At 40.0% G+C, this 21,992-nt stretch overlaps 2 protein-coding genes across 6 annotated transcripts in view; both read left to right on the forward strand.

Annotated features, from left to right (window-relative positions):
* Positions 1-3,432: 3,432 nt before the first annotated feature.
* The window catches only part of LOC308639335 (uncharacterized protein), a 35,246-nt gene continuing 16,686 nt past the window's right edge, over positions 3,433-21,992 (forward strand). For 3 of the 4 annotated variants that reach the window (XM_081277568.1, XM_081277569.1, XM_081277571.1), the window contains exons 1-3: positions 3,433-3,624; positions 15,474-15,538; positions 15,692-15,779. In XM_081277568.1, coding sequence (XP_081133694.1) covers positions 3,570-3,624; positions 15,474-15,538; positions 15,692-15,779 — 208 coding nt within the window. In that variant the 5' untranslated portion in view covers positions 3,433-3,569. Of the gene's footprint in view, positions 3,625-12,365; positions 12,623-15,455; positions 15,539-15,691; positions 15,780-21,992 lie in introns of those variants that run through there. The other variant, XM_081277570.1, reaches the window with a different exon arrangement.
* TCEAL1 (transcription elongation factor A like 1) lies at positions 10,295-12,252 on the forward strand. Of its 2 annotated transcripts, none has more exons than XM_081277573.1 (2): positions 10,295-10,449; positions 11,281-12,252. In XM_081277573.1, the coding sequence occupies exon 2, from the start codon at positions 11,313-11,315 to the stop codon at positions 11,793-11,795; it is 483 nt and encodes a 160-aa protein (XP_081133699.1). In that variant the 5' UTR covers positions 10,295-10,449; positions 11,281-11,312; the 3' UTR covers positions 11,796-12,252. The 2 variants fall into 2 exon arrangements, with proteins under 2 accessions (XP_081133699.1, XP_081133698.1); XM_081277572.1 differs by having other exon boundaries at positions 10,367-10,543.

The following is a 21,992-nucleotide window of genomic DNA, read 5'->3' on the forward strand; positions in this document are numbered from 1 at the left end:
GGCTAAAGGGGCAATATACAAAAAACAACTCTATCTTTTACATACTATAAATAAATTTGAAGATGAAAAACTTGAAATGCTTAAGCAAAGGCACCCAAAGCATGAAATAATTAGGATTAAATTTTATGAAATAAGTGAAAATGTGTATGCTGAAATATATAATACATAATTGAAAGTAATTATGGAAGGCCAAAATAAATGAAGAAGTATACCATGTTCGTGTATCAGAATACTCAATATTGCCAAATTGGCAATTTTCCCCAGACTGATCTGTATATATTAGAGTAATTCCAATTAAGATCCCAGCAGGCTTGTGTGTGTATATGTGTGTGTGAACATGTGTAAATCTACAATCTGGTTATAAAATTTATAAAGGCATGCACATATTGTGTGTCCGCTATTCCTGCTGCCCAATTTGCTTATGGTATTTCTGATGCCCCATGAGCACAGAATTCCAGTGATCCTGTGATGCATGAGAGTTCAGCAAGAATCAAATCAAATAAAAGGTAAGCAGGCTACATCTATGACAAAGGATCAGGGTTTGGGTGCTGAAAGCCAAGATACACCATCCTTTTGTACCCATTTAGAACTTAAATCAAACAAAATTACATTCTAAGAAACAGGAACAACCATGACACCCAATGATGTCTTTTCTTCACATGTTTTTCCTCTCTATTCACTAAACACCTATATTGAAAATGATGACAAATAAAGGAAATATGGAGAAATCCGTAAGTCTTTTCCTTTCATTCCTTCCTTCCTCATGAGCAAGAGGAAAGTGGAGAGTGTTTGCAGAATGTGTTCATGTGCACACATCAAGAAGTGAAATAAAGGGCTGGGGATGTGGCTCAAGCGGTAGCGCGCTCGCCTAGCGTGCGTGCGGCCCGGGTTCGATCCTCAGCACCACATAGAAACGAAGATATTGTGTCCGCCGAGAACTAAGAAAAAATAAATAAATATTAAAATTCTCTCTCTCTCTGTCCCCCTCTCTCTCACACTCTCTCTTTAAAAAAAAAAAAGAAGTGAAATAAAAACTGCTAGTTGGTTTGGGCAGTGATTCCACTGTTCTGATAAGAAGTAAATACAGCCAGTGTGGTGATACTCAACTATAATTCCAGCTACTCTTGCAGGCTGAGGTAGGAGGTTTGCAAGTTCAAGGCCAGCCTGAGCACCTCAGTAAGACCCTGTCTCCAAATAAAATCTAAAAATGGACTAGGTGTGTAGTTAAGTAGTAGAGTACTTGCCTAGCATGTGCTAAATCCTGGGTTTGATCACCAGTACCACCAAAAAATAAAAAGAAAAAAGAAAATAAATATATATGCAATCTACAAAATATGACATGTGTTATTCTGGTGATTCTGCATGCAAGTCAAAGGCTCTTATCTTTGTGTATGAGTGTGTATGTGTGAGTTTTAGTCAGTTTTTTTTTTTGTTTGTTTGTTTTTTTTTTTGCCACTATGACTAAAAGGCCTGACCAGCACAATTGTAGAGGAGGAAGAGTTTATTTGACGGATCATGGTTTCAGAGGTCTTAGATCATAGAAGGCCTGCTCCATTCCTTGGGGCTCAAAGTGAGGCTGAACATCATGGCAGAAGACTGTGGTGGAGAGAAGCAATGCACATGATAATCAGGAAGCAGAGAGATAGAAAAACTCCGCTCTCCAGATACAAAATATATACCCCAAAGCCATGCCCTCAATTTTCACCTCCTGCAGCCACACCCTACCAATTTAGTTATCACTAAGTTAACTCCTATCAGGAGAGGGAATTTACTCACTGATTGGGTTAAGACTCTTACAACCCAATCATTTCTCCCCTGATCCTTCTTGCATTGTCTCACACGGGAGCTTTTTGGAGACACCTCACATTCAAACTATAACAGTGTGTGTGTTATGTGTTTCTGGAGATCAAATGAACCTATAGTCTCACACATGCTAGGCAAGTGCTCTACTACTGGGCTACACCCTCAGCCCCTATATATGCATTTAAAACTGTCTTTTGTACAATAGAATATTGGGCTGTATAATTCATGCTGATAAGTTAAACTTTTTTGACTTTATTTACAATGTCATTATATGATAGGTAAAAACATAATGTTAAGGTCGAGATCAATAGTCATGCTGGGCACAGTGGTGCACACCTGTAATCCCAATGTCTTGGGAAGCTGAGACAGGAGGATCGTGAGTTCAAAGCCAGCCTCAGCAATGGCAAGGCCCTAAGCAACTCAGTGAGACCCTGTCTCTAAATAAAATACAAAATAGGACTGGGGATGTGGCTCAGTGGTTGAGTGCCCCTGAGTTCAATCACTGGTACCAAAAAAAAAAAAAAAGAAATCAATAGTCATCAATTACAATGAAGGCAGGTAGCTTTGATATATTGTGATGAAACAGTGTTTTACCTCATTAATCTATTTCTCAAAATCCATAACTCCAGTCTAACCATGATAAAATAAATACCAGAAAAATTCCAATACAAAGACAGTCTACAAAATATCCGAGTAGTACTTCAAATATTCAAGGTCACCCCAAACAAAATCTGAGAAACTGTCACAGCCAAAAGAAGCCTGTGGAGACAGCAAATAAAAGAATTATGGTATTCTAGATTGGATTTGGGAAGGAAAAAGTACATTTGTAAAGCAGAGAAAATTTAAATAAAGTATGGAGTTTAGTTGGTGTTAATGTATCAATATTGGTCCATGAATTATAGAAAAATGCACCTTAATATTGTAAGATGCTAATAATAGGCCAAATGGGCTATAAATTAAAATTTATAAATTATAAAATTTATAAATTTACAATAATTCTAAAAAAGAAGGCTCTTTTGTTTTTTTATATTTTTAAAGAATTTAATGAATTTTTATTTATTTATTTTTAAAGAGAGAGAGAATTATTTTTTTAATATTTATTTTATTTTTTTAGTTTTCGGCGGACACAACATCTCTGTATGTGGTGCTGAGGATCGAACCTGGGCTGCACGCATGCCAGGCAAGCGCGCTACCGCTTGAGCCACATCCCCAGCCCAAGAAGGCTCTTTTAAAAGGAAATATAAATGCATATCAAAAAACAGACCAGAGGAAAAAAGTACCTTTAATGAGTTTCCCCCATATTTTTCGAACAAGGGGACTTTCATTGTCATTTTAAATTGGCCCCCACAAATTAGGTAGCCAGTCCTGCCTCTGTCCCAGTGTTTTCTTCTCAGGTCTCAGGCTGGGGTAGTTCTGGGTGTTTGTGAGAGTCCCTGAGGTGATGAGTAAACTGTCAATTGGAGCCCAGCCAGGCAGGCCAGCATAGGGTAAGTTCTGTGCTCTGAACTTGTCTGGATTCCAGGACAGGCAGAAGCAGCAGCTACAGTCTGGAGGAGGTCCCCACACAGGCCAAATAATGTTTCTAACTAAGAGAAGCCTCTCCTCAGCATTGTGGACAGGGTGGAGTCCATAGAACCCTAGAGCTGGAAGGGACCTCACTCATGATTCTAGTACAGTCCTACCTATCTTTTAGGGGTGAAAAAGTCATAAAATGAGGCAAGAAGAAGGTTAGAAGATTCCCAAGTGTCCAGAGCCACAATGGATGAATGACAGCAGGAGTCCCACCCAGCACCCAGCTGCTACTGTCTGCCTTCAGCCCAGGTCTGGACCTGCCTTCTCTGTCCCTGTGTGTTTCTAGCAGACTCAGCTGCTAGCCCACCTTTTCTCAGGGCCCCTTCCTTGCTTCTCTGAGCAGTACATGTGTGGGCTCAGGGGGTGCTTGTGAGTGCACTGGTGTCTCTAGGCCCCTGTTAGGATGAGGCCAGAAGCAGAAAAGAGAAGGCTCTTGTCATTGCATTTTCTCACCTGGAGATTTTCCCTGGGGCAGAGCTGGGGGAGGAAAGCAGGAGAGCCACAGGCTGGATAGGGCCTGCTGCAGTCAACAGCTGCAAGTCTGAGAGCAAGGACTGCCATTAGTGCCATTAGGAAAGAATGCAGAGGAGGCAGCAGCAGGGGGCACCCTGAGCTGGGGAGGGCAGAGCTTCTTACAGGCCCTGCCAAGTGAAATGATAGGGACTCAGAGGGAGGGAGTCTCTGTTCCTGCCACAGAAGTGCAGCCCCACCAGGAATGGGAATCCCTGGGCCAGAAACTCATGAACCAGAAACCTGCCCTGGGCTTCCTCAGATTCCCCAGAGGAGGGCACAGCCCTGGAGACTGTTGTCATGGTAGCAGCTGGCCAGGCTGACTGCCTTCCTCCTTTCTGCATGGCTGCTCTGTCTGCCTTCAGATACTTCCAGCTCCTGCTTCCTGAAAATGTCTGTGCTGCCCATCCTGGCTGTACATAAATGTGACTGGAACCAATGCTCAGTTTTACAGAGTGGTTAAAAGCACAACCTCTCATGTCACACTGCTGTGTTGTTGTTGTAGTAGTTCTGGGGATGGAACCCAGGGCTTCATGCATGCTAGGCAAGTGCTCTACCACTTGGGCTATGTTCCCAGGCCCTGCTTAGGTTTTATTTTTATTTTTTATTCTTCCATACTGAGGATTGAACCCAGGGCCTCTGCATATGGCTAGGCAAGTACTCTATCACTGAGCTATGCCCCCAGTCCTTTTGAAAATTTTGTTTTGAGACAGGGTCTCAATAAGTTGTGCAGGCTGGAGTCAAACTTTTCAGTCTTCCTGGAATTACAGGAATGCACTATTGCATTGGCTCCTGCCCAGGTCGTTTTTTTAAAAAAATCATTGGTGCACTATACTTAACGAAAGTGGGATCCATTATGCCATATTCATACATGTACATAACACAATTTAATCATTCTCATTCCCAAGTACCTTCCCTTTTATTTCTCTCTTCCTCCTCCTGATCCACTTGCTCTACTCTATTGATTTCCCTTCTATTATTATTATTCTAATTGCTGCATTAATGTGGAGTTCATTGTAGTATATTTGTACATACACATAGCATAATTTGGAAGATTTTATTACTCAGTACTCCCCTATTGCTGCCTAGATTTTATTTATTTATTCATTTATTTTCTATTGGTACTGGGGATTGAATCCATGGGTATTCACTCACTGAACTAAATCCCCAGCCCCTTTTAAATTTTATTTTGAGACAGGGTCTTGCCAAATTGTCCAGACTGGGCTTGAAATTGTGATTCACCTACCTCAGCTTGTGGATTTGCTGGGATTACAGGCATGTGCCACCAGGCCAGGCAACCTGCCTTGGGTTTTAAATCCCATCTCTGCTACTACATTTCCATGGGAACAATTTGTAACCTCCTAGAGTTTCCTGGGTTTTTTTGTTTTGTTTTTTGAGAAAAATAAATAGAAGTTTTATTGCTTTGTTAGCAAAGGAGAAACAGAGGGGACTCCTGTCCCAAAGGCTGTGATTCTCCCTTACATTTTAAATGGGTTCCTTAGGCTTAAACCTTTGCTAATGATAGTGAACCAACAGTATACCCTCCTAGTACCCCAAGTCATCAGTATCAAATCAAATTCATCAGAAGGATGGTTTTGCAGCCCTCTGCTTGCACCCAAACTCTACACAAACAAGTGGTGGAGTTTTCCTTTGTTATGAATGATTGTCACTTCAGCAGAACCACCTTCACCTTATTCCTTTTTTGAGAGTCCTTTCTCTCAAGGGGACCTCAAATCAGCTACTGCTGGGCAGAGACTTAGAGCCTATATGGAGAGTCTATCTTCATTCCTCTTTTCTTCCTTCTACTTTCTCACAATTTTCTTATATACCTCATCCCCATATTTACCAAATCATCATCAAGGGTTAATTTAAGATGGTTTGAAGGTTTTCATGGACAATTTTGTCTTCTATCAGGAGCACCAGAAAAAAAAGTGATCCCACCTTGAGAAGTCTCACTGAGATGACAGGAGGTGAACAAGCCAGAAAGGACAAATTCAGGGCTGCCACACACATTATGAAAAAGGATTTTTTTTTTAAATTTGGAGTCAGAATTCTGTTGAGATTTTCCCTAGATATTTCCTGAGCTTGCTGACTTTATCATTCTGTTTAGTACTAATGGCATACCTTAAATTACTACTTTGTAGCTAATATACTGAATGAGAGTCTGGATTCAAACAATGAGGTAGTGAATCTAACAAGATAACATTTAGCACAAAAAACAGAAGCTTCTGTACTTGGATTAAGATTAAAATGGTTTACAAAAAAGCATTAGTAGCTGGATGCATGAAACACATTGAGGGGTTATCAATTGACTGCAACTTAAACTAGATTCAACTTTGTGATATGGCATTCACAAAATCTACTACAAATTTAGGATTCATCTGTATATGTATGGAACCTATTCTAGAATGATATGGGTGATAAAAATCACTGAATTCTACATTAGGCAGAATATGTTTTGTTGTTTTGGTACCAGGGATTGAACCCAGGATGGCTTAACCACTGAGCCACATCCCCACCCCTTTTTATTTTTTATTTCGAGACAGGGTCTTTCTATTTTGCTTAGAGCCTTGCTAAGTTGCTGAGGCTGGCTTTGAACTTGCAATCCTCCTGCCTCAGCCTTCCAAGTCGCTAGGATAGTCCTATGATGCGCCACCATGCCCAGTTAAGGCAGAATATGTGGTATTTTCCAAGACATTTACAGGTTCAGGAACATGTAGAATGGTGAGTGAGCTTGAAAATTGTCATATCTGAAATAGCCTAAGTAACTGGAGAAAAATGTCTTGGTAGGAGCATATATATTAAGAATTACTTGAGGGGCTGGAGTTGTAGCTCAGTGGTAGAACACTTGCCTAGCACTGGGTTTGATCCTCAGCACCACATAAAAATAAATAAAATAAAGGTATTGTATCCACTTTTAAAAAAGGAATTACATGAGTTAGCATATGGAAAATAGCTCTAAGGCTGGGGATATAGCTCAGTGGTATATTGCATGCCTAGAATGCATGAAGTCATGGGTTCAATCTCCAGTACTTAAAAAAAAAGCTTTATTACTATTGTTACCAAACCCAAGTAAATCTTGCTGGGTATGGTGGAGCACACATGTATTCCCAGCTACTTGGGAGGCAGGAGGATCACAAATTCAAGGCCAGCCTCAGCAAGTTAAAGAGACCCTATCTCAAAATGAAAAAAAAAATGAAAAGGGCTGGGGATGTAGCTCAGTGGTAGAACTCCCCTGGGTTCAACCCACAGTACTATTAAAACAAAACAAAACACAAACCTTAACTCAGTCTAGGTTTCAAGCTCCTTCTACTAGACAGCAGGAAAGGAAGGAGGGCTTATGTGGAGAGAGGACTGATGACTGGAGTCTTTTGTGGCATCACTCAGGTGGTCTGAAATAGGACATTATGAAAACTGGTGGTTGGTATGTAAGTCCAGGGTCATAATGCCCCATGAGCCTTGAAAATATTTCAGTTATCTTTGTCTTGTCATCCTCTATTTGACAAGGAAAAAGGAGATTTGGGGGGGTTTGATGCACCAATTTGCACTGCCAGTTCTGGACTAATATGTCTATGTGCAGAATTAGGCAGAAATCTGACTCAAAGGTTAGGGTAGCAAAGGAGACAGATGCAATATGAAGGCAAAGATGCCAATCTTTTTCATCCTATTTTAGTCACCCATTGGACACCTGCAGGTCCAAGTGAAGAGTCAGTGCTTTCATCAAAAGTGACCTTTAAGTCCCTGAAGAGTAACCTAGGCAACTATTATCATCATCACCCACATGTCAGAGGTGTTATCTACAGCAAAGCTAGTAGGAGGCTAATAATATATTGCTCATCTTCATGACCTCCAAAAATTAATCATTTTCAAAATCAACTAGAAACAAGTGAAGCTAGAGGATTCATTGAGGTTTTTCTTTGGCTACAATATTTATAATAAAAGAATAATAATTAATAGTATTGTTAGTGCTTTTTCACAGTATTATTTACTCTTCCCATTATTATACTTAATCCATATACAGCACTTTCTATATGCTAGGCAATATTTCAGATCCTGCACATATACTGACTCACTGACTCATGTACTCTACTTACCAATCCAATGGGATAGGTACTACTATTGAGAAACCAATCCTTGGCAAAAGAATAAAGACAAACTGGATGCAGTGGCACATGCGTGTAATCCCAGTGGCTCTGGAGTCTGAAACAGGATAATCACAAGTTCAAAGCCAGCCTCAGAATCTTAGCAAGGCCTTAAGCAACACAGTGAGACCCTGTCTCTAAATAAAATATTAAAAAATGGGCTGGGGATGTGGTTCAGTGGTTAAGTACCCCTGGGTTCAATCTATGGCACTGAAACTTTTTTAAAAAAAGAAGTAGAGTGAAACTTTGTTTTAAAGACACATATCACAGAAAAACAGAAAATTAAAACAATTATGGAAAAGATATAAAGGTAAACTGTTATCATTTCCAATTTTTGTCCCTAGCCCCTTTTCATATATATATATATTTCATTTTGAGGCAGGGTCTCACTGTGCTGCTTAGGGCCTTGCTAAATTGCAGAGCCTAGCTTTAAATTCATGATTCTCCTGCCTCAGCCTCCCAAGCTGCTGGAATTACAGGCATGTGCCACAAAGCCCAGTTCATTTCTAATTTTTTTAGATGAGGAAGTTGAGTCATAGAAAGGTTAAGTAGTTTGTCCAGTGTGTCTCTCTGATGGGAAAGGGAAAGGACCAGAACAAAACCCCTGGCATTTCAAGTTATCAAGGGTAAAAGGCAGTTTAATTATTTTATACTTGTTTTGTACCAGTTCAGAGGGCAGAGCCAGGACCAATCAATGTGTGAAAACTGGGAGGCAGATTTCAACTCAACAATGCATAAATAAATTAGTTAACCTATGAACTCCAAATGATTAGAACTATCTAAAATTTCATTGAGAAATCATATAAAGTAGTGAGTTGTCCATCACAAGATGAAAGGAGAATAAGAAAAGAAATGAAGGAATGGATGAAGTTGGACTTCTCTAAGAAAGAAACCAACAAATAAGAAACCGATCCTTGGTGAAAGAATAATGAAGTCATAGTAAAACTTGGCTTTAAAGACAGATCTGATGACCACATACCCTGAAAGTATAAAACAGGGAGAGGAGAGGTAGTCTACTCTCTGGATGAAAGGGCATCTGCATGAGAAAGTACCATCTATGCTTTTTGAATAGGTGAGTTGTAGGCATGAGGTTGGAGATCATAAAACGGATCCAAAAATATATAGTACTTGTAATGACAATTGAGTATGTTAGTGTGATTTTAATCCTACTTCTCAGTATGTGGTAAACTGAATTATTGCATGATTTGTTATTTTAAAAAATATTTTTAGTTATCAATGGACCTTTTCATTGTATTTATTTATATGCAGTGTTGAGAATTGAACCCAGTGCCTCACACATGCTAGGCAAGTGCTCTGCCACTGAGCCACAACCCCAGCCCTAGCATGGTTTATTATTGACTGTCTTCTCTGTTGCATCTAAATTTTGGGGTCCAACAATTCCAGGAATCAAAGTATTTGTTGATTTAATGAATTAATATAAACTTTCTCAACCAGAAGCACCAATAACTGGCTGACTAAGGATTTAAGAGTCCCAGTAAAATCCATTTTTTTCTGTTATGAATAGTAATAATTTAGATATACATATAAACTATTTATTGTGCCTATGTGTACATACATGTATCTAGATAGATATGCATGTGTGTATGCATATATGTGTGTATATAGAGAGGGGGGAAGAGAAAAATGCCATGCTATCTATCAAGAACTCTCCCATTTCAAATAATTAATAAATACATTTTCTGGATTATTTGTACTTAGGTGGACAAATGTATATTTTGATTTATGAAAACCAAAGTACTGAATCTTTTTAGATTTGCATACTTTACAAACAACTCTTTCTAGAAGTGTAGAACTGAATGATTATCAATTTATATTGGAGCTTTTCTTTGTGATATAGGTCTGGGGCCTCAAAACACACACAAAAAAATAGTGATGTCAAAGAAATATGAAAGTTTGCCTTCCATGAAAGTGAGAAGAAATGAAAACATGCTGATGGAGCCTAAATGGGCATGACACCGTTATAGATGTGGATTAAACTTGAGAGTGTTGCAGTGATTCGTGAAAGTCAAATTGCATTGCAGGATCTGAAGAGAAGGGGAAATCAGAGGCTTTAGTGGCTGAGGAAGGGACGGTGATGGGAGAGAGGTAAGCAGCAGGCAGGAAGAGACAATAACCACCGAGACCTGATGCTAATCGTCTCTGGTAACCAGGGAACAGACAAATATAAACAAAGAAAGGTGAGTGACAATGCCTGGTGTGTCTGGGGTCAGGAGATTCTGGCAGGTTGCTGCGAACAGTCGCCGGTCAAAGTGGTAACTGGGGATCTGAGCTCGGCAGTGACGCGCGGCCCTCACGTGACCAGGAGCCTATGTCTGCCCAAGTCCCTCTCGTCCTGGTCCTTTTTGCCTGTCCAGACACCATCTCCCTATTACCCTTTGGTCGAGAGGGAAAGCAGAAGGAAGTAAGTTCCCTCGATCCTCTGAAATCGGTGTGAGTGTTGGTGCTGCCTTGTAATCCCTGGGAACAGATCCGGATGGCTGAGTCCAGGCCTTTCGGTAGGCTCCAGCCCCGCCCTCCACCCCGCGCCCACAATTTTGTTACAGAAAATGGTGGTCTTGGGGTTTCGGGGAAGAGGTGGGTGAAGCCCTCCTCCCGGGAGGGAGGTGAAAACACTTGGAAACAATTTCTAAGTAACCCTCGCTTCCACTTCCCGCCTGAAAAGAAATGACCAGCTTTGCTGGGTGGAGAAGTGGGGACATATAGGACAAAGCTTGATGTAGGGTCTGAGTAGGGAAGCGAACCCCAAGGGGTTGGCATGGGGCCGGCAGCTGAAACTGGGGGTGTGCGTCAGTCAATTCGCCCTCCGTCTCTCTCTCCGCCCCCTACCCTGTCCGGCGTCTGTCTGCAGTCTCAGCGGGGCACCTTGAGGAGGGGACGACTTAGGGATGCACGGATGTGAGAGGTCCAGGTGGGGGAAGGGGTGGGCAGCGACCCAGGATAGGGGTGCAAGGGAGGATGCCGAAAGGAACGGAGTCTGCAGGGCCCCACTGCCCCGCCCCTGTCACAGTGGGAGAAGCCTGTGGCAAGGCCTGCTGGGAAAATGGTGGGCTTTCGGGAAGGAGGGGGCAACCAAGAAAGCGACTTGGTGACCAGAGCCCTAGAGCCTCTAAGTAAATTCAGGTTTAAGGACTTGGGCCACGAATCAGGGCAAAGCAGGTATTAGTACCCACGGCCGGGGTGTTGGTCCAGCTGCCAAGTATTGTGACTCGACTGCCTTTTCTTGTGTCTTAAGAATAACTGTGCTTGAAGAAGAAAAATCTCAACATGGAAAAATCATGCAGAGAAAACGAAGAACAGCCACAGAACTCGCCAAAGGTCGATGAGGAGCGGCCTCCGGAGGAGCAGCTTCCTGACAACCAGTGTTCCGAGGACGAGCAGTCCTCTGAGGATTGCTCCTCTGAGGAGGAGTTCTTTCCCGAGGAACTCCTGCCTGAGCTCCTGCCTGAGATGCTGCTGTGTGAGGAGCGCCCTCCGCGGGAGCGCCTCTCCCGGAAGGACCTGCTGGCGGAGCGCCCTCCCATGGAGCAGCCTCCTTGTGGAGTGGGCAAACATAAGCTGGAAGAGGGAAGTTTCAAAGAAAGGCTGGCCCGTTCTCGCCCGCAGTTTAGAGGGGACATCCATGGCAGAAATTTAAGTAATGAGGAGATGATACAGGCAGCAGATGAAATGGAAGAGATGAAAAGAGTAAGAAATAAACTCATGATAATGCATTGGAAGGCAAAACGGAGCCGTCCTTATCCTATTTAATGTGTTTGGCCTTTAGTGTAGTTTTGTCTCATAACAGTATTGCCACCTGGACTTTCTGTTTGCGTTCTCTTATGGCTTTTTTTTTCCCGTCTTCATTTTATCTTTGTGTGCAGTTTATTTTGCATGTCTGGCTTGTAACTGGGATAAAATTGGCCCTTTTGCCTCCTAAAATCTGACTCCCACCCATTTGCATGGAAAGATGTACATTATATATTGTGAAGTGGAAAAAAAGCAATTTTCAAAAGGTATATATAGTATCCCGTTTTTGTAAAAAAAAACGCGTATATTTATATATTAATATGCAAAGAAAAAACTAAAAGTATATACTTAAAAGGCTTAACAATGGCTATCTAAGCAGTATAGTAGGTGATTTTTATCTTTTTAATTTTTGCTTTATCTGAAATTCCCATTTTCCCAGTAAAAAATTCTACTGTTGCAAAAAAAAAAAAAAAAACAATGTAATGAAAAAATGCAAAGCAATTTTGTAAAAAATAAAACAAAACCCTGTTAATCAGCTTATAAAGACAATGTGACCCTTAATAAATATTTGTCAGAACTTAAAGAAAAGTGATTCATGTTTCTTCTGAATCTCTTAGGCAGGATTATAAATCAGGTATTTACTATAGCTAAGAGTCTTATTTTCACATATGAATAAGAATACGACCTGCCTAACAGTGCTGCTGTGGGACAAAATGAGATAAAGATTGTGTGAACTGTGTTCTTTTCACCTACACTGCAGGATCCCAACTACTATAAATTCTCTTCAAACACAGGATAGTATTAAAAGGAGGTTTAATTCATGCTGACAAATTCCTGTGATATTCCAGGTGAGTGGCACATTCTGTTCCTATCCTACTGTACTCTCAGACACTGCCATACTTACCAGGTAAAGCTGCTCCTTCTTGTAGGTCCTGCTCCTGCCACCAGCCCCCATGCTGCTAATGTCCTTAAAGTGCACCGCCTTAGTGATTGCTTTGCAGTCCCTGGTGAGCCAAAGCTGCACTTTGACTCCTATAGGTATATGCAGAATTCCCCTCTTCCAGCTGGGATATTACACTTACTCAATGTATACCATCCAAATGCTGCTTAGACCTTGATGTTTTAAAAGAATACTTAGCAAGGTTGGTGCATGCCTCTAATCCCAGCATCTCGCGAGGCTGAGACAGGAGGATTGCAAGTTCAATTGCAACCTCACCAACTTTGTGAGACTCTCAGTAACTTAGCAATATCTCTAATAAAAAAAAAAAAAGGACTGGGGATGTAGTTGAGTGGTAAAGCACCCTGGGTTCAATGCCCAGTATGTGCCCAGGGGGAGGAATTCTTAACAAAATAATCCTGTCCATTTTTTCCTCTTAAAGACTCCATTTTCTTCCCTGGACTCAAACAAGAGTCCCCTTGGGGCCTAGGTTAGGACAAATTTGTGAGAAAGACACTATTATATGAACTCAGAATTAAACTCCCCTCCCAAATACAAAAATAATTATGATTTCAGTTGCCTACCTTGCCTTTTGTTAAGTTCTATCAGGGGCTTCAGGGAAATTAACCTTACTAATTTATCTAACTTGTATGAATAAAAGAGGAAAACAAAGCTTAGACTCAAACTTGGACATTCATCTATACTACTCCATATCCATAAGAAATATGAAAAATACTTTGAAAAATATTAAATACTGTATTTGTATATATATTATGAATTCTTCATTAAACTACCTTGGTAAGTCCTAAGATTTTTATTTTGTTGATCCTGTTAATGTTAGAAATATAGATAGTACTTAATAACTTTTTTAAACATTATGACCTGTCATGAACTCAGAGTTTTTGTTTGACTATGTTGGCATCAGTAAGTATGTGCACTTTTCTAGAATTATGATTTGCAATTCCAAAAAGAACATAGTGGGGAGAGATTGTTTCCTCAAATTCAGCATTAATGTTATTTATATATTTTATATATCAATGTTTCTCTTTAAAATGCAGATACTGGGCTTTATTCTAGTCCCACTAGACCTGCTCTTTTGGAAATTAGCACACTAAAATTGGAAAGCCACTGGCATATACAATATACTGCTAATTTTAGTAACAAGAAACTATGACATAAAGTATAGGTAATTGCATCAGAATTAAAAGGTGAAAGGTTTGTTCATATTTTCAGTGACAAACTAAAGACAACATTACCAATTTTACAACATAAAATTTAGATTTCTTGCAGCAAAGCAAGATATACACAAAATAAAAAGCAAAGACATGACTTAATAGCTAGATGCATTTTCATGATGAACTTTATGTAATGTCTTCTGCTCCTTTCTTTTTTTTTATTGGATATTCACAACATTACAAAGCTCTTGACAAATCATATTTCATACATTAGAATCAAGTGGGTTATGAACTCCCATTTTTACCCCAAATACAGATTGCAGAATCACATCGGTTACACATCACATTTTTACATACTGCCATATTAGTGACTGTTGTATTCTGCTACCTTTCCTATCCTCTACTATCCCCCCTCCCCTCCCCTCCCATCTTCTCTCTCTACCCCATCTACTGTAATTCATTTCCCTCCATGTTTGTTATCCCATTCCCCTCATAACCTCTTATATGTAATTTTGTATAACAATGAGGGTCTCCCTCCATTTCCATGTGATTTCCCTTTTTTTCTCCCTTTCCCTCCCGCCTCATGTCTCTGTTTAATGTTAATCTTTTCTTCCTGCTCTTCCTCCCTGTTCTGTTCTTAGTTGCTCTCATTATATCAAAGAAGACATTTGGTATTTGTTTTTTAGGGATTGGCTAGCTTCACTAAGCATAATCTGCTCTAGTGCCATCCATTTCCCTGCAAATTCCGTGATTTTGTCATTTTTTAGTGCTGCATAATACTCCATGGTGTATAAATGCCACATTTTTTAATCCATTCATCTATTGAAGGGCATCTGGGTTGATTCCACAGTCTAGCAATTGTGAATTGTGCTGCTATGAACATCGATGTGGCAGTATCCCTGTAGTGTGCTCTTTTAAGGTCTTCAGGAAATAGTCCGAGAAGGGCAATAACTGGGTCAAATGGTGGTTCCTTAAACTGAAAAGTTTTTTCTCAGCAAGAGAAACAATAAGAGAGGTAAATAGGGAGCCTACATCCTGGGAACAAATTTTTACTCCTCACACTTCAGATAGAGCCCTAATATCCAGAGTATACAAAGAACTCAAAAGATTAGACAATAAGAAAACAAACAACCCAATCAACAAATGGGCCAAGGACATGAACAGACACTTCTCAGAGGAGGATATACAATCAATCAACAAGTACTTGAAAAAATGCTCACCATCTCTAGCAGTCAAGGAAATGCAAATCAAAACCACCCTAAGATACCACCTCATCCCAGTAAGATTGGCAGCCATGATGAAGTCAAACAACAACAAGTGCTGGCGAGGATGTGGAGAAAAGGGTACTCTTGTACACTGCTGGTGGGACTGCAAACGGGTGCGGCCAATTTGGAAAGCAGTATGGAGATTCCTGGGAAATCTGCTCCTTTCTTATGTGAGTAAAATGCATCATAAATAAATTCAAAGTTTTCCTCTGGTACTCAAAAGTTACAAAATGCTTGAGTAAACCCTGATCCTTTGGCTCTAATTTGACTTTTATTTTTTTCCCCTGTATGATGCCATTTTGAGAGTTCTTCATCTCTCCAGACCATTCTTCAAGGTCATGGCAGCCTGATGGATGCTGGAAGAGCTGGAATTCTGGCCAGAATGATGTAAGATTCCAGGGGCTCACCATGCCAGTTTTATAAGGCAGAAGACATCCAACCCCTGGCACTTATGGGGAGGCAAGGTGCAGGCAGGCGCCAAAGGGCTCCCCCAAGCCACACTCCTCTCCAGGTTGGGTCTGCCTTTGTTCTCTGCTCCAGACTGCAGCAGGAATCAGGCTCTCTGGAGCCAATGGCTGGGCTGAGAGGAACAGACTTACCTGGAGGATGATGATGGTCCACACTGCAGGTCAGAGCATGCTGCTTTTCCCTCCTTTGCCCTTTCTCCTTGGGGGATCTTTTTGTAAGGGAGGAGGCCCAAAGCTTCCTAGTTAGAAACATGCTTAGGATAGTCTTTGAGCAGGCAGGTGTCTGCACCAGGTAAGAGCAGGTAAATTGGGGTTGAAGCAGAGGGGGCTGACCCCTCCTTCAGTGTCCAGTGAAGTCGCCTCCAAAACAATTGGGCAAAATGAGGTTAGCCAGCAGACAAGACCTCACTCATCTCTCTCCCACCCGCCTTGCCCAGACTCCCAGGAGGGCCTAGGATATGCCCTGGCCTGTTTTGTTGGTTCTGGGATGACTTAGCTCTGTGTCTGCTTGGCACAGAGCATCTGATGACTGAGTCAGCCCAGACCCAGGAGTACAGGAGACCCCAGGTAAAGGGAGCTCACAAAGGCTCATGGTCCTGCAACTTGGGAGAAGAGGGGTGTCACGTCCTGTCTGAAAACACACATGCACTGTGTACCCATTCCTTGACTTGGGGATGAAGGCAGTCAGACTGTGAGCTGGAGTAAGGATACTTCTTAAGGCATTGATGGTGGAGGGTCAGCAGTGTCCAGAGCCCAGTTCTCTGGGCTCCTGCTGTGGTATGAATATATTCCCCACAATTCATGTACTGGAGTTGGGGCCTAATGAAAGCTGGCTCTGTCCTCATGAATGGCTTAATGCTGCTATAAAAAGGGCTTGCCAGAGTGGGTTCTCCCTCTTCTCTCTCTGCCATAAGAGCACATGGTTTCTCTTTTGCCCTTCCACATTTCACCACCTGAGGACATAGTAGGACAGTGCACACCAGATCCTGGTACCTTGGACTTCCCAGCTTCCAGAACTGTGGAAGAATATATTTCTGTTCTTTATAGATGGCCCACTCTCAGGTGTTCTGTTATAGCAGAGTAAAACTAAGACAGGCCCTTATCACGTCCCTGCCCACACTGAGGCTGGTATGTCAATCACATGTCTAAGAAGTGACTTTCCTGACCACTTCCAAGAGCAGAAAACATTGAACACTTGATACCCTAGAGAGTGAGCCCTTTGGTAATTAGGATCCCCATGCTCTTAGAAGACAGAGAATAATAGTGGGAGCACCCTTATGGCTCAGTGGTAGAGCATTTGCTTTGTATGCACAGGCCCTGAGTTTTATCCCCAGCTCCCCCCCCCGCCGAACACACACACACTAACATAGAGTGGGAGCACCCCTGTTGAGGCAGGTGGAAGAAATAAGGCACAGTGACCAGAGACTCCCCTCTCTCTTATTCAGATATAAAAATGTAAACAAACTCAATTATGTTAACAAGTGAAGAATAAGATAACACATAATTTAAAGGCAGGTCTTGTGTTCTGTCTCAAATTTATTTGCTTCAAATTCTGTGTTCTACTCACCTATAATACTACCTCTAATTTACATGGTAGCTTTTCAGAGCACAGGGAATACTTGATTTGTACTGAGTAATATGTTACCCTTGTTGGTGTGTGGGTTTTAGTGAGTTTTCACATTTTTGTTTTGCTGTAGCTAATGTCCAGTAGGCAGCTGTATATAAGTGTCTGGAATTTAGAAAAGAGGCTGGAAAGAAAATAAGGATTGTGGCTGGTGGTACCTGGCACCTAGCAAGCACTCTACAAATATTTGCTGAATTGAATGAATAATACAATTTTAGATACCTTCTACACTTTTCTATGAATATGTTTTCAAAGAAGTGGGAATATACTAAATGCAGTAGTTCATAACCCATGTGTAAAAGAAAAACTTTTGCATTTTTAAAATTTGTTCTAATTAGTTATACATGACATTAGAATGCACTTTGATACATCATACACAGATGGAGTATAATTTCTCATTCTTCTGATTGTACATGATGTAGAATCCCACTGGTCGTATAGTTATATATGTACATTGGGTAACAATGTCTGTTTCATTCTACTATCCTTCCTACCCCCATACCCCCTCCCCTCCCTTCACTTCCCTCTACCTAATCTAAAGTAACTCTATTCTTCCCACCCCCACCCCTTATTGTGAATTAGCATCCGCATATCAGAGAAAACATTAACCTCTTTGCTGAGACAATACCTTTTGTGGAAATATTTAAGACTGCCACGTGCCATCTGGTGTCCAGAGCCAGAATTGCCGGTTGAACATACCTAACAAAGGCAGAAGAGAAGCTAAGGGGGTGGTGCAGAGTTGATATTTGGGAGAGGAATGCCTCAACCCCGACTGACACCTGCCTGACATGAGTGTTGGGCTCTTCATGGGGTTTGTGGTCACATAAGAAGAAGCAAATGGTTAGGTGGTTTTTCCTTGTCTCAAGTCAAGATAAGTATTTGCATGCATGTGTGTGTATGTGTGTGTGTGTGTGTGTGTGTGTGTGTGTGTGTGTGTGTTTAAAATGAATGGTCTTATACCATTGTCACTTTTTATCTGAATGTGGAAGCTATATGTTTCTACAAGAAAATATCTGGGAATACATAGAACTATAATATATAAATCACCTATTCTTCCTCTACCCAGAGAAAATCATTGTTAATACCGAGATGCATGTACTTACATTGTGTGTGTATATCTCCTTTTAAGTACTCTACCAATTTACTTTGTTATATAGTATGCATATGTATTACTTTACATATTAATGTACTGAACATGAAAATGCCTCATTATGTATTTGTAGTTATATCTTATAGAACATATATTTTATTTATTCTTTTATTTTTATTTACATATGTACCATAATATTCATCTGTATAGGTATATCATGAACCACACCCCTTGATGCTAATGTCAGTGATGGAAATAAAATTATGCTCTTTAATCTGAGAGATCTACATCTAATACCATATGAATGAAGAGATCCCCCAAAAAACATAAGGTAGAAGAAAGTGAACCAACTTTGGAGTTGAGGAAAGAAATTCAAAATGATCAGGCTTCAGAATATTAACTTCATAATTGACAACTCCTTTAAATGTAAAACTCTTTGAGAAAAAGTATTATTTATTATAGATGAGGAAACTAAAACCCATAAAATTTAGATGATTTATATAGTGTTGTACCACCAGTAAGTGGTGGAGCCTGGATTTATTTGTATATTTTTTGCAGTGCTGGGGATTGAACCCAAGGACTTGTGAATGCTAGAAAAGTGCACTACCACTGAACTATACCCCCAGTCTAGGAACCTGAATTGGAATTCAAATATGTTTGATTCTTAAGTCATATCTCTTAGCCATTATACCTGTTTATTTCTAAACTTTCACACTTTCTTATTGTTGAGTCTAATGACATCTTTCCAATGTCAGAAAAGTTGTGAACACTCTCTTATTCTCATGCTTTCCTCTTGTGTTGTTTGAATTTTTGCTATGAGAATACTTTTACAATCATAAAAAATGTCAATGAAGGATTATCTCATTTAATTTTTTAATTTTTTGATTTGCATTTTAATTGACACTAAAATAATATTGGGGCTCAGTGGCAGCCCTATATAATATATATAAATATATTAATATATGTAAATTATATAACTCAGTCATATATCTTGCACAAGGCCTTGGGTTTGATCCTTGACATAGCAGGAAAAAAATTGTACTTATTAATAGGGTACCATGTGTGTTTTGAAACATGTATATATTGTATAATGTATAAATCAGGGTAACCTGATATCTGTCTTCTCAAACATTTATCATTTAGTGGTGGTGAAAACATTCAAAATCCTTTCTTCAAGCTTTTTTGAAATATACAGTACAGTACCATTATCTTTAGTTACCCTACTGTGAAATAGAACACCAGAACTTATTCTCCTATCTAACTGTTAACTGAGTACCTATTGCCCAAACTTTTCCCATCCTTCTCTCTCAATCTCTTTCAAAATCTTTAAAGTAAAAAATTATATATCATAAGAAATATTAAATGGCACATGAGAAATTGGAATGAAATTTTGAAAACATATTTATAGATCAAGATATCTTTTAGAAATAAAAAAACTCAATAGAAGGTGAATAAAGTACATGGAGAAGTTAATTCACATGAGAAGCAGTACAAATTTTACACATACATACACATATATATGTGTATGTATATGCACACATATGCACACACATAAACTATATATTGCATATAAAATATATTTATACATATGTAGTATGCATATATATAAATACAAATGCATATATTTATAGAATCTAAATGGCATCATATCATACATGTTATTCAACAAAATATTCTCTTTTTCACTAACGGGCATATCCTGGAAATCTATCCATGTTTTTACATCTAAATCCAGTTCATATGTAGATGAAGCACATATTACATACTCTGAAAATGCTGCAGTTTGTTACCTAGAACAGCTATTTAGGTGGTTTGTAGTGCTTTGCTATTGCAAACATGCTAGGATGCCTTTCCTGTGCATGCCATTTTATTCATATAATGTGTGAGTCTTTCTCTAGGATAGGTAACTAGAAATAGACTTGTTGAGTCATAAGGTTCATTTTTGGTACATTGCCAAATTGGCCTCTGTAATGAACATTTGTCATCTGAATTCAGACTTTGCCTGCCCTGCGTCAGTCAGGCCTTTGAGGCCAAACCTCAAGGCCTTTGCTTATGCTGCTGCCTCTGTCGAGACTGTTCAGCAAAATCCTATTCAATCATGAAAATTCAACTGAGGTATCACTTATTCTTAGAATGTTCCTGACAGCCACAAAAGCAAGCTGATTTAGATATCCTTCCGTGGTGCTCCTAAAGTACCAAGTGATATAGACTTTATTATTATGTGCTAAAACTATTTTAGGTATTTATCTCCTCTACAAATCAAGAAATACCACAAGGACACCTGTATCTTATACATCAGCATATACAGGATGGAGGATAGAACAAATATTCATTAAATATGAACTTATTAACCAATTATTCAAGATTCTGACACTATATCCTTGTTCCAACCTCTGCACCCACACCTCAGACTGAGGTTGTTCTGGATACTTTAGAGAGTAACCAGGGTGAACAGTAGCTGTGAGGATGTTAGAGCCCAGCAAGGCAGGCTAGCATAGGGCAAGTTCTGTGCTCTGTGTTTATCTGGATTCCAGGACAAGTGGAAGCAGCTATCAATTGGAAGAAGTACCCACACAGGCCAAATGGTGTTCCTCTTAGAAAGCAAAAGGTTTGGTTTGCTCCCAGTACAACAGAAGCCAATTAGTCAAGGGACAAGGTGGTGGTGGAGAAAAAACTATAATGGTGACCTAGGTGATGGGAAAATGGCCAGACTATTGTTCCAAGGACCATCTTAGCTAACAACAGAAAGTGGCAAGCTTATAAAGGAATTTCTAAAAGAAAATTTTTTTAGTTGTTGGTGGACCTTTATTTTATTCATTTACTTATATGTGGTGCTGAGACTCGAACCCAGTGCTTCACACATGTGAGGCAAACACTCTACCACTGAGCCACAACCCCAGCTCATATATAGGAAATTAAAGGGAGTGTATTTTTAGCCACAGATGGATGGGTGACAGAGTACTCATCAATCCTTCAGTGGTCCATTTCTTTGACTCACATTCTGAGTTATATGAAGGTTACTAGATGTTCTGCATTCTACAAATCTAAAATGAAGATTACAGATTAGAGGTCTTATGACCAAAGTTTTTTTGTTACTTTTCCCTGGAATAATGGACTCTAGCAGTTAAAATACTTAGTTACTTTTACAGTACCATGGTTCAAAGCCAGGGCCTCATACAGCTGGGCAAGCACTCTATCACTAAGCTACATCCCCATATCTTCTAGCAGTTAATATCTTAATCATTTAGATGTAGCTTTTTTTAGAATTTAAAAGCTGGGGAAAAGTTTTTTTAATATTTATTTTTTAGTTGGACACAATACTTTTATTTATTTTTATGTGGTGCTGAGGATCGAACCCAGGGCCTCTCATGTGCTAGGAAAGTGCTCTTCCACTAAGCCACAAACCCAGCCCATGGGGAAAAGATTTTTTAAAAAGCAAGTTTGCAAAGAACTGGTTAACCCATTAGTTGGCTTCATTCCTATGAGAAGCCTCTCCTCAGCATTGTGGACAGGGTGGAGTCCATAGAACCCTAGAGCTGGAAGGGACCTCACTCATGATTCTAGTACAGTCCTACCTATCTTTTAGGGGTGAAAAAGTCATAAAATGAGGCAAGAAGAAGGTTAGAAGATTCCCAAGTGTCCAGAGCCACAATGGATGAA

This window comes from Spermophilus citellus (genome assembly GCF_964194105.1).
Source record: "Spermophilus citellus genome assembly, chromosome: X".
In the NCBI taxonomy this organism is placed as follows: domain Eukaryota; kingdom Metazoa; phylum Chordata; class Mammalia; order Rodentia; family Sciuridae; genus Spermophilus; species Spermophilus citellus.

What these genes read in the sequence shown, in the direction of transcription:
- TCEAL1 (XM_081277573.1), top strand. Translation starts at nt 11,313, where the DNA reads ATGGAAAAATCATGCAGAGAAAACGAAGAACAGCCACAGAACTCGCCA.